General features: G+C 39.3%; 2 protein-coding genes across 2 annotated transcripts in view; one reads left to right on the top strand and one right to left on the bottom strand.

Annotated features, from left to right (window-relative positions):
• Mtrex (Mtr4 exosome RNA helicase) overlaps positions 1–1,325 on the bottom strand; it is a 62,754-nt gene extending 61,429 nt beyond the window's left edge. Inside the window, exon 1 of the mRNA XM_048368557.1 lies at positions 1,138–1,325. Coding sequence (XP_048224514.1) covers positions 1,138–1,271 — 134 coding nt within the window. The 5' untranslated portion in view covers positions 1,272–1,325. The remainder of the gene's footprint in view (positions 1–1,137) is intronic.
• A 171-nt stretch (positions 1,326–1,496) lies between these two features.
• Dhx29 (DExH-box helicase 29) overlaps positions 1,497–12,979 on the top strand; it is a 44,754-nt gene continuing 33,271 nt past the window's right edge. Inside the window, exons 1-6 of the mRNA XM_048368555.1 lie at positions 1,497–1,816; positions 5,221–5,294; positions 6,827–6,940; positions 8,781–8,910; positions 9,484–9,629; positions 11,858–11,986. Of these exons, the coding sequence (XP_048224512.1) occupies positions 1,636–1,816; positions 5,221–5,294; positions 6,827–6,940; positions 8,781–8,910; positions 9,484–9,629; positions 11,858–11,986 (774 nt within the window). The 5' untranslated portion in view covers positions 1,497–1,635. The remainder of the gene's footprint in view (positions 1,817–5,220; positions 5,295–6,826; positions 6,941–8,780; positions 8,911–9,483; positions 9,630–11,857; positions 11,987–12,979) is intronic.

Raw genomic sequence — 12,979 nt, 5'->3', positions numbered from 1 at the left:
TATTTTATGTCTTTACCTAGACAGAAAATTTCTTCATTCACTTATTAGGTCTCTCCCTGGCCAAGAGTAAATCTTGATGGATGATGAAACACTTTATCTAAATTTAACTATTTCCACCATAAACAGTTTCATAAGCTTTACGCAGCAGTCTATGTATAGAGTTTAGCAGCTTAACATATATTTCCTGCCTGATGCTGTTGGCTCACACCTATAATCCTAGCTACTCAGGAGGCTGAGACCTAAGAATCACGGTTCAAAGCCAGCTCAGGCAGGAAAGACCTTGAGACTATCTCCAATCAACCACCTATCTAAAAACAGGAAGCAGAGCTAAAAATCCGAAGTGGAGCTGTGGCTCAAAGTGGTAGAGCGCTAGCTTTGAGCAAAAAAAAGCTCAAGGGCAGTGCCAAGGCCCGGAATTCACGTTCCACGACCAACAAACAAAAAAAAAAATTTCTAAGTACTCGTCGGCATTGCTTGCATTAATTTGGTTTTATTAAGTAGTAAGCACTGTCCAGTGCTTTAAGTCTGCTATCTCAATCGTTACAACGTAATGGCGAGTACTAATAAATTTCATTTTTACACGCAATAAAATAAAACCAAGAGCTTAGCTGTGGAGGCCAAGGCAGTAGATTACGAGTTCAAGGCCAGCTCTGGTATGTAACAAGACCCGGTCTTCAGGCACAAAATAACTCTACAGGGTGGAAATTAAATCACTCCCCGGTGCTATTTGCAACAGGAACTACTGTCCTGGGGCCGATCAATCCAAGTCTTTTTTTCTAAGCTTCTTCGCCGTTTACTCAACCAGCCTTCCGTTTTATTTACTAGAGACTACCTGCGAGGTACTGAGCTGGATGTGCAGGGAAACCTACGCTGTCTCAGCACAGCTAACAACGGCACGGTCAGCAGCCTGGGCCGGAGGGATCGGAGGCGGCGGGAATCCAGCGGCCGGCAGACGTGGGGGGAACCAGGCCGTACTTCCTCAAGCCAGCATTCTTTCTCGGGTCTCCGATCCTTTTCGCTAACTCCTTCACTGCCCAACTCCACTTCAGGGACCCCGCTTTTCTTTCCCCTTCCTACCAAGAGATTCCTTCGCTGAGGGGGGGGGGGGGGGGAACACATCTTAGACATCTTCCATACCTGGCCTTATCTGCAGACACTGGCAGCCCTTTCCATTTCCCCTTCTCTTTTTCTTTGTCTTTCTTGGTTCCTGTTGCCGGAGTCGAGTCTTCCTCGAACACGCTGAACAGCTCGTCCCCAAAAGCATCCGCCATCTTTTGGAGAGGAGCAACCAGGTCCCTCTCCCGCCCGCGACCGCATCGACAGTGACGTCAAGCGGAAGCTCAACGGTGCCCGAAAAGAGGCAAAAGTAGTCGAATCGCCTGGCGGTCAAGCACTTTATCCCTTCGGTTTTTTGTGCGGCGTGCGTACTAACGTCACCAGACACACACGTGCTCCCGGTAAGGAGGCGGGTCCTAGTGAATCCTACCAATCAGAGGCCGAAGCCGCCGCAGCCTGCGGAAACCCGGATGGAGATCGCTGGGTGGAGGCGCGGGAGCCAGCTGGCAAGAGCTTTCCGGGCTGCTGCCGCCATATAGGTTCGATACTACTACCCAAAGAATCTGCCACAGCTGCAGCATGGGCGGCAAAAACAAGAAGCACAAAGCGCCGGGAGCCGCGGCGGTGCGGGCCGCCGTGTCTGCTTCCAGAGCCAAATCTGCTGAGGCCGGAGCTTCTACGGAAATCCAAAGCAAGAAGCCTGTGGCCAGGCCGCCCCCAGCCGCCGCCGCCGGCGCCCGGGAGTCTCGCGTCAAGCAAGGTACGAGGGCTTCGCCCATTCCTGGCCACCCTGCTCCGTGTCCCTTCGCCAAGCCTCCAAACCCGAGCAGTCGGCTTCAGAATCTGTCTCTCCCACACCCAGGGCTGCCAGCTCCCCCAAGAGGGTGGCCTTTAGGTCAGCCTCCATACTTAGGTCTCCAAATTTCTGTCTGTAGTCCTGTTGCAGCCCGAGGTCTCCTTTCTAGCCCACACTTTGTCCACTCCCAGGAGCAAAATAATTGTCTTGCTGCCGTTTCCCCATTGATTCATCCTGAGTCGCTGTCAGCCCAGCAGCTGCCAAAGCAAATAGCAGTGGAGTTCCTGGGTCGTGGTATCATCTCTGTTGTTATCCGTTCTGTATTTTCAGCATCGATGTAGTGTCTCCACGTGTTCTGAAAAAATTAATACCGAATAAGAATTGCCGCACTTTACACACTGGACATTAGTGTAAAATTGCCTGGTCTTATCTCGGCAGCCTTGCCATTTTGCTTGACTCTGCAAATTGGCTTGATAACTTTGGAGATGCTGCAGATGAGCAAGCCACCCTGATGGCTGATTACAAAGATGAAAATCATTCTCTGTCTTGTTCTTTTCGGTTGTAGTCTTCAACAAGTACTTGGTGTGTGTGTGTGTGTGTGTGTGTGTGTGTCTCCACAAATATTGACTGTGTAGCTGGTGTGATAAGATGAATGAAACAGAAACATCACCTCTCCAGTTTTCCAGTCTAATATCAGGAGGTAGGCATTAACTAATTGCACAAGTAGACATGCTACTTTTGTTAGGTTTGGGCAAGCCTAACAACTTTATGGTTTGTAATTGACACAAAGAAAAGCCTGGTGTGTCACACCGTAGGGGGGAGCAGGAATGAGCATTGTCACTGACAACAAGCTGAGCTTAGAAGTATAAGAAGTATGGAAGTATAAGTTAGAGCTCACAGTAGAAAGCATGGTGGAAGTAGCATTTCAGGCAGAAGTAGTAACTGTGCAGAGACAGTGAATTTAGAAAGAGCTTGGGGCTTTTGAGGAAGTCTTAGAATACAAGCATTGCCAAAGGAGTAAAAGACCTGAGACTGGGGAAATGGGCAGTCACTAAGAAGCCTTCACCTGGAAAGTAGATAATACATTTTTGCCCTGCAATTTGTTGTAATATTTAGACTTCAAAGTTACTATACTTGTAATTAGAAATCCATTGAATGTATCCTTTGCTCTAGTGTGTGTTTTACTCTGTGGAACAACATCTTTTTTACTTTCCCTTACTTTTTTACTGACATTTCTCAGAATTCTTCTAATTTCCTGAGAGTTGTTATACCCTATCTTTTCTTTGTTTCAACCTTGACTATTTCTTCCTCTGTCTGTGCTTCTTTAAAGGGATTACAGTTAGGTTAGATGAGCTTCTGGGCACCTCCATAGCTTTGATAAAGTGTGCTAAGTTTGTGAATGAGTTTTACTATAACTAATGAGACACCCAGAAATATACATTCTCCTTTGTGACTCCTGACATGAATTTATGAAAGAGATTAATGGAATTAAGGTGAAGCATACAATTGGAAGATACGGAAACCATGCTATGTTAGAATTTATTTTTTAATGAATTGTTAAATGGACTATCTCCTATATAGCTGTCTAGCACTGCAGTAATTTAGGGAGTCACAAATAGGCCTTGTTCAGAATGCCCAAATGTAAAAGAACACTACTTACTTTCAGATAGTTATATTCATAAGAACTCGTTTTCTTCTAAAACATGTATATTATTACTTCTTTTAAGTGTGTGGTACAGAGATTTGAGCCCAGGGCCTCATGCTTACTGAACCAGTGTGCCCCGCTCCATTTTTGCTTTAGTTATGTTGCTTTAGTTATTTTTCAGATAGAGTTTCGTGTGTGTGTGTGTGTGTGTGTGTGTGTGTGTGAAAGAGAGAGAGAGAACAGCGCGTGCAAGCACTCTAGTCCTGGGGCTTGAACTCAGTCCTGTATGCTGTCCTTGAGCTTTTTTGCTTAAGACTAGTGCTCTACTGCTTGAGCCACAGCTCCATTTCTGGCTTTTTGGTGGTTAACAAGGTAAGAGGCTTAACAGACTTTCCTACTCTGGCTGGTTTCAAACCACAATCCTCAGGTCTCAGCTTCCTAGGTAACTCATTACCTCATGTGAGTTCCACACTTTTTAAACCTAGAGCCAATCTCAGACAGTAAACATCATACTTAGTTGGAAACAAAAGCTCAGACCACCGCATACCTGGCTTATTGGGAATCTCACTTGATTTTTGCCATGACTGGTTATGAACTCTGTCCTGTCATTTGGTACCTACTCAGCTTAAGTCTTTGAATTTTAAAATAATGATAAACGACACTTAAATTTAATGTTTAGGTATCTCAGTGGGGAAAAATATTCCTTATGTTAAAGAATATTGAGAGACTTCATAGATACAATTGACTGAAGATATTGAGATAAATTTAGGATGGACCGTAAATCTAATAGTGTCAAGAGAAACACAAAGATTTAAATATAGTAAAAATGATATGGAAAAAAAGAGGTAGAAACTAGAGTTAGGCTACCTCAAGTCAAGCAGCACCTGGAATCAGTAGAAACTGAATAGGCAAGGAAACATTCTTGCTTAAATCCTTAGAAGAGTTCTGATTTTGAGCTTCTGGTCTCCAGAATTGTGGAGCCATCACTAAATTATACAGCCATCAAAGGGTTGTGACTACTTTTATGGCAGCTCCAAGAATTTATAATGTCGCAATTGGACTTGAATTCAAGGAGAAAGGTAATAGAAATTCCTACCTCTCTTTCACTTAGCAACCCCCCCCTTTTTTTTTTTTGCCAGTACTGCGGCTTGAATTCTGGGCCTGGGTGCTGTCCTTGAGCCTTTTTGTGCTCTACCACTTGAGCACAGGCCACTTCCTACGTTTTCTGATTAGTTTATTGGAGATAAGAGTCCCAAGGACTTTCCTACCTGGACTGGCCTTCAAACCATGATCCTCATATCTCAACCTCCTGAGTAGACAGGGTTACAGGTGTGAGCCACTGGCACCCAGCAGCAACCCATATTTGTTGAGGAGTGATTTTTGTTGTGTTGTTTTTTTTTCAAAATTACCTGTCCAAAAAGTCTTAACACAGCTAAATGCCAAGAAGAAAAGCATTTGATTAAAAGATAGGAAAATAACAACAGATATATAAACATTTGAATTTTAGAAGAAACTGATTAACCTAAATGAGTAGAAACTGGTGGTTAAATGATTTTTGAAAATTTGGAGGTATTATTGCTAACAACTAGATTGAGTTATTTGGTGAAGTGGAAAAAAGTTGAAATAAGATATTTAATATTTAGCAATCTTTAGAGGAAAAATAAAATAGTACAATGGATGTTAATCAATGATTTGTCTTTTATTTGTTGTCTGTTACATACAGGTCCAAAAATCTATAGTTTTAATTCTTCTAATGATTCTGGCGGTCCAGCAAATCTGGATAAATCTATTTTGAAAGTGAGTAACCAAAGTTTTGAATAATTACCAGAAATGCTCCATTTTAAACAATGTATCCTTAAATGTAAAAAGAATTTGTGTAAGTAGTACCTTTCAAGTTAATCTTTGCTAAACAGAAGTAAGTTATCACACATATGGAGAGCCTGAAAGAAATAGGAAGATTGGATAAGTCCCATGTTTCTAAGCTTGGCATGCACTTCCTTTCAGATCTGACTTAGAATACTTTTCTTACTCTCTCTTCATTATTCTTCTCCACTTAAAACTTTAGGACTGGGTGCTATGGGGTAACTCCTCTGCAAAACTAACATAGGGCTTAACAAAACAAATACCACAAAACTGAAACATGTTTTGTCCAGGGAGTGGTGGTAAAGATAAGGGAAGGTGAAAGAAAAGAGGGATGGCAGGAGACTTACAATCATTTTATACCAGATAACTTGAGAGGATAGGTGTTGGGAGAGATGGGGAAGAAATGATGGCAGGAGTAACATTGATCAAGAAGCATTGTGCTTATAAACTGATATGTTGAGTTGGAACCCTTTTGAACAACCACAAAGATAATTTTAAAAAATAAATAAAATTTAAAAACTTTAGGGCCAGAGATATAGCTTTAACTTGCCCAGAATGCACAAGGCCCTGGTTTAATCATCAAGACTACATTAAAAAAGGAAAGAAAAAAAGAACCTTTAGTTTGTGGAAAAATCATTATTTCTCCAACTGTATGCTTTTCTCCTTCTCTGCATAAAATATCCTAACTTTCCCCTTTCATTTTTGTATTACCATGCTTGGTTACATTGTCTCTATAAATGTTTCCTCATTATAATGAATTCCTGGATATATTTTTGGCATTTAGATAAACATGATAAAGAGAAGGTATTGTTTTGTGAATAGGTATTTTATTTTCTGAGGTTAAAATATCATGGGACAGAAAATAAATGGCTAGTAGAAGAAAAATGCATGAATCAAAAGATTTTGTAACCTAGGGCTGGAGTCATAACTCAAGTGGTAGAGCACCAGCTGAGTGAGTGAGCCACATGAGCAAGCAAGAATCCTTGAATTCGGACCCTGGTGCTGGTATGAAGAAGAAGGGATGTGGGTGTGCGTGTGGGTGTGGGGGTTCAATACCCCCTATTTTAGAGGAGCATTTATTCTGTCAGGCTCTGTGCTTGACCCGGTTTACGTTAAGGCAGATGTCTAGATTCTTTTCCCAAAGATTCTGATTCAGTATATGTAGGGTGATTCAGCAATCTTTATCATAGCCACCCAAATGTGACACAAGACACTGTCTTGAGAAATTGGCATCAAGAGGCTCTTTTTTTTTGTTCCTTGTCACATATAGTTGCTTTTTCCCTAGTCCCAGTTTTTTTAAAGTAGAAATTCATGATAATCTAAATATATATATATATACTATATCTGCTTATAGCTGAAATTGAAATTTTCAGTTTGACATGAGTAATCAACAAAACTATATGATTTGCTTTTGACTTTTTTAAAATTTAACTTTTAACTGGTGTAACCTTTTTTGGTCTCAACAGGTGGTAATTAATAACAAATTAGAGAAAAGAATTATTGGTGTCATCAATGAACATAAAAGGCAAAGTCATGACAAAGGAGTGATTTCCGGAAGACTTACTGCCAAAAAGTTACAGGTATTTTTAAAAGTTTCTATATATTTCATACCTCTAAACATGACATAGAAGTAGGGCTTTCTCCTTTCTGCCTTTGGGCCAGAATCTTGCTACACAGCCCATTCTCTTGCTTCAGCTTCCTTAGTGCTAATATTATAAACAAATGCCACAGCATCCATTTTAGCGTGACATTTTTATGACAGTTAACTAGATAAAAATGATCTTTTCCATTTCCATGGAGATCTCATAGATGGTTTCCCTCTACAAGAATAGGGAAGGAATTGTACTGAATCAGGGCACACATTGAAATGATGATAAGAAAACTGGGTTACATTCCAAAAAATATACTGCCCAGTACTATGTTAGTCTCTGCCACGCAGTTTGCTTACTCTGACATCATAACTGACAATGAGGTATATTTGGCATCATTTTCTTCAAATGCAAAAGTAAAGACTTTAAAAATTTACCAGTTTTACAAAGGGGCATGATCTCCCTGATATATGACTGTTAAGAAAGGGAGACGGAGAGACAGTAGAGACCTCAGGTCTGTGAAACCAAAAACTGCTTGTCAAATGGTATTTCCCACAGGATTGGGGCAGCGACCCAACATTATGTAACTAAAACCAAACAACTACTCAACATATAAAGGTCAAAAATCGGCCTCTCAGTGGATCACAATAGCTCAAAAGCTGTGTATGTACGTTCATATAAGACTACTGTCGACATATTGTCTAATATCGACATTACATTTAAAGCCCTAGGCGAATTTTCTTGGGCTTGGCCACATGGCTACTGTATATGTTCTTTATACATTGTATATTGTATATATGTCTACCTGACCTAGAGAAGGGAAAGAAAAACAGGGCGTAAGATATCACAAGAAATGTACACACTGCCCTACTATGTAACTGTAGCCTTTTTGCACAACACCTTGTCAAAAAAATTTGTGTTCAATTAATAAATAAATTTTAAAAAACTCAATCAATAAAGACACATATCCAGCAAAAAAAAAAAAATTAACAGTTTTAGCCTGATTGTTAATAAGCAGAATCTAGTTGAACGCAATTCTGCCCAGTTCCAAGGTTCATGTTATCTAATAGTGTTCATTGGAACACTGCTTATATAATAAACAGGAAAAAAATACCTAACTGTTCAAACAGGAAAGTATGTGGCTAAATAGTGAAATACCTATCCAGTGACATGTAACTATTTGCCGATAACATTTCTAATGATTTGATGTTTATGTTACAATGTTAAGTGAAAGTTGTTTTACAAAGTTTCCTGAACAGAATCATATTACACTGTAAGCATTATCTTTGCATAGTAAGAAAATAGTTAGCTTTCATTTTTCATTATTTATGATGCTAGAGATGGAGCCCAAAGCCTATTAAAGCTAAGCAAGCAAGCACTGTACCATTGAGCTATATCCTTAACACTCCTCCTGTAAGAAAGATAATTCTTTTTTTGTTCTCTCCTTTTTGGCAGGACTAGGATTTGAACTCAGTTCTTAAGTTTGCTAACCAGGCACCCTTCCATTTGAACCATGCTTCCCACCTGTTATTCTTTTTTTTTTTTTTTTGGCCAGTCCTGGGCCTTGGACTCAGGGCCTGAGCACTGTCCCTGGCTTCTTCCCGCTCAAGGCTAGCACTCCGCCACTTGAGCCACAGCGCCGCTTCTGGCCATTTTCTGTATATGTGGTGCTGGGGAATCGAACCTAGGGCCTCGTGTATCATGAGGCAGGCACTCTTGCCACTAGGCTATATCCCCAGCCCCCACCTGTTATTCTTAAAATTGTAATTTTTGAGATGAAAGAGAAAATTGACAGTTATAATTTTTCTTTTTTTACATTTCTCTTTCACAGGATTTATACATGGCTTTACAAGCATTTTCATTTAAGACAAAGGACATTGAGGATGCCATGACAAATACACTTCTACATGGAGGTGATCTTCATTCTGCTTTGGACTGGCTCTGTTTGAATCTTTCAGATGGTAAACAACAATCATTATCTATATCTGTCTTTTCAGTACTTTCTCCTTAGTTATTTGTATGTTTGGTTTTGGTGGGTTTTTTTTCTATTTTTACTGTGTACTTAATGAACAAATTCTCATACTTTGCCTGTGTGTAATGTATTAGGCTGCATCTCTTGGGTTTTGGTTAAAACTTAGTACTGTACTTGGATGAACATTTAAGCAGAGGGTCATGATTGTATCTTTGACAAGAACTAAAGTGCTGGTAGCTTTTGTGACAGATTAAGGGTGCTACCATGTGCTATGACATCCATTGAGTGGGAAAAACTAAGATCTCTTTTTAAAAATTTTGAGAGCCTTTTGTAAAGGTGAAAGCAATAGCTACATAAAAGTGGGCTATCATCTATCAATGCCCACCTGCTTCTAGTTTGACAAAACTAGTTAATCCTGGTATTTCTCTTCTTAGAACGATGAGAAGTAGAAGAAAATTCAATCCTGTATGTTTGGCTTATATGTATAGTTTACAAATATGTGTGTTTTATGTATATGTGTTATATGTATGTTTGTTTTCAACACAGTTTCTTTTATCTTAAGATGCACTTCCTGAAGGATTCAGTCAAGAATTTGAAGAGCAACAACCCAAAAGTAGACCAAAATTTGAGTCTCCTCAAATAAAAGCTACTATTTCACCTCCATTACAAACTAAAATCAAGAATCGGGAAGAAGACCCTAAGATCAAGGTAATTGTAGAACTAAATAGTCTGGGCTTGGTGGTGTACTTCTGTAGTCCCAGAACTCCAGAGGCTGAGGCATGATGATAAGCTTGAATCTCAAAAATTAACATCTATCTGGGCACCAGTGGCCTGTAATCCTAACTACTCAGGAGGCTGAGATCTGAGGATCAAGGTTCCAAACCAGCACAGGCAGGAAAGTCTACGAGACTCTTATCTCTAGTATACCACCAAAAATTCCAAAGTAGAGCTGTGGTTCAAGTGGTAGAGCACTAACCTTGAGGACAAAATCCCAGGGAAAGTACCCATGCCCTGAATTCAAGCCCCTGAACACACACATTCTCTCTCTCTCTCTCTCTCTCTGTGTCTTTCTCTCTCTCTTTCTCTCTGTCACACACACACACACACACAAGAATTAAACATTTAGAGTTTCATGAAGTCAGAATGAGGCACATATCGCAGCTCATAAGAATATAAACATTAGATTTGTATGTCACTTTTCTCAAAAACTGGTTTGCCAGACTATTCTATCACTATCTGTCACGTATCTATTGTTGCCTAACAAACCACTCCAAAAGACAGTGAATGAGAAACTACTTTTTAAAATTTTTAATAATTATATAATCGGGGTCAGACTCAGCTTAATAGTTCTTTTGCCGAAGATAACTTCTCTGGCTGAAATATCCAAACTGGTTCCTTTACTCTCATAGCTAGTGCTTCTGCTAGCTCTCCACAGGCTTTTGTTGGCTTTTCTCACATATGGTTTCTCAGAGAGGTCAGACTTATTTTAGGCATCAGGCTTCCAAGAGCAAGCATAGTTGTCCCTCAGTATCTGTAAGGGATCAACTCTAGGACCCCTGAGGATACTATAATCTACAAGTGCTCAGCTCACTTAAATGACAGGAAATTTGGCATAATACCCATGAACATCTTCTATATGCTAAAGTACATAATCATTCGAAATGATTATGTATAATAATATGTAATAATTATTATAATCCCTGGTGTAATGTGGATGCTATGTAAATCGTTTGGAAGTAGTATTGTTTGAGAAATAATGAAACAGGAAAAATAGTCTCCATGTTCAGTACATATAAAAGTTTTTCCTAAATACCTTGTTCATGAGGTTGGATGATTCCAGGCCTATAGAACTCAAAGATATGGAGGATCAACTGCATTTTAAGAGACAGTTTTCTTTTTTCCTTTTTTTTTTTTTTTTTGTTGTTGTTGTTGTTGTGGGGCTTGAACTCTGGTCCTGAGCCCTGTCCTGGAGCTCTTCAGCTCAACACTAGTGTTCTAATACTTGATCCACAGAGCCACTTCCAATAATTCTTTTTGTTTTATTTTGTTTTTGCCAGTCCAGGGCCTTGGACTCAGGGCCCCAGTACTGTCCTTGGCTTCTTTTTGCTCAAGGCTAGCACTGCCACTTGAGCCACAGCGCCACTTCTGGCCATTTTCTATATATGTGGTGCTAGGGAATTGAAGCCAGGGCTTCATGTATACGAGGCAAGCACTTTTGCCCCTAGGCCATATTCCCAGCCCCTGGACCAACTACATTTCAAGACGATGAGCACAGTATATAAATTTTATCAAGCCCCTACCTACACATTTGCTAATTAGTTGAAGTAAGTCACATGACCAAACCCAGTCTCTGGAATAAAATTACAGGAGGACATGATTACTGAGAAAGGTAGTTAGCTAGGGCATATTATCAAAAATCAATTAACGTATTATCCTTTTAAAGTCTCTTTCTAAAGAACAATGTTAGTTTGTTTTTTTCTTTTGTTTTGTTTGTGCTGGTACTGGGACTTAAAATTAAATCAGGGCGTGGGCTCTGTCTGTCCCTGAGCTTTTGTGTCCAAAGCTGGCACTTTATCACTTGAGCCACAGCTCCACTTCCAGCTTTTTTATTAGTTAATTGAGGATGAGTTTCACAGACTTTCTTGCCTGATCTGGCTTCCAACCTCAGTCATCAGAACTCAGCCTCCTGAATCACTAGAGTTACAAGTATAGCAACCAGCACCTGGCTTAACATTAATTTTTAAAAATACTTCTTTCATTCTTTTTTAACTCTTTATGTAAACATTCTCTTTGGATTTTGCAGGTTTAGACTTCTTAGGGGAATATTGTATTTAACTCATTTTTCCTGCTGAATAAATAATGGTTGATAGTAGATAGTTCTGATACCTTTTTCCAACTTTAATTTTTCAGATTTTTTTGTTGTTGTTTTTTTCTAGCCAGTAAAGGAAGAAAAAACTATGGAGGTAAATGTAAAAGAGTGGATTTTGCAATATGCAGAACAGCAAAATGAAAAAGAAAAAAGTGACAACTCTAACAGTTTAGAAGAGGAAGAAAAATTTGATCCTGTGAGTAGAAACGTAAATGATGCCTCTAGCTAGATATTACTAGGCAAAATAATTTTCTGACTCTTGGTTTACTCATTTGTAAATTAGAGAAGTACTTCTGGGATTGATATGAATATTGATTGATATGAATATGTAAAAGATGAGTAACATGCTTGTTCCATAGTTATTAATTACATTGCTTCCAAGTTGAGTCTTATGTGTGAAAGAGTATGCTAAATTCTTTGTGTTATAAAACATAGTAAAGCACATTCTCTGGAGAAAAAAATAAACATCATAAGATAAAAATACGCTGCTAGGTCAGTGAGTTAGATTTTTGTTACTAGAAAAATACTTGAGAGAATCAACTTAAAAGGTGGAGATCATTATTTTGCTCACAGCTTCAGAAGCATTAGTCCATGGTCAGTGGGCCCCATCGTTTCAGAGATAGATAGTGGTGAGCCAAAATACCATGATAGGAGCAGAAGTAGGGGAGCTGCTCACCTCACAGCACACAGAAAGCAGGGCACACAGGAAGGAGTAGGATTCCAGTGTTGTTTTCAAGCACATGTCTTCAGTGACTAAACCTTTTAGAATATGGGCCTTTGGAGGAAATTTAGAATTCAGCAGTGAGTAAAAGCATGGTAGGAAGAAAATAACATGTACATAACATGTATCTATTCACAATTATAGAAGAAACTTTTTAAAAACAGACGCCTTGCAAAAACATGGAAGGCCAGTTGATATGTAAGTTATTTTTAGTTTTTAGAGGAATGACAATTACAGTGAGATACATGTCCATCAAAATGGCTGCAATTTAGAACATCAGTAATAAGTGTTAGGGAGATGGGAAGTGACTAGAACATTCATACATTGATAATGGGATATAACTGATACCAATCTGGAAGACTTACTGGCTTATGCACATAAAGTTAAACAATACCTACCAAATGAGTAGTTTCATTTATAGATATTTACTTAAGAAAAATGGAAATATTCATAAATGTTTATAGCATC

This window comes from Perognathus longimembris, chromosome 19 (genome assembly GCF_023159225.1).
Source record: "Perognathus longimembris pacificus isolate PPM17 chromosome 19, ASM2315922v1, whole genome shotgun sequence".
Classification (NCBI taxonomy): Eukaryota; Metazoa; Chordata; class Mammalia; order Rodentia; family Heteromyidae; genus Perognathus; species Perognathus longimembris.
Note: the sequence above shows the minus strand (reverse complement) of the source record. Positions and strands in the feature narration are given on the sequence as shown.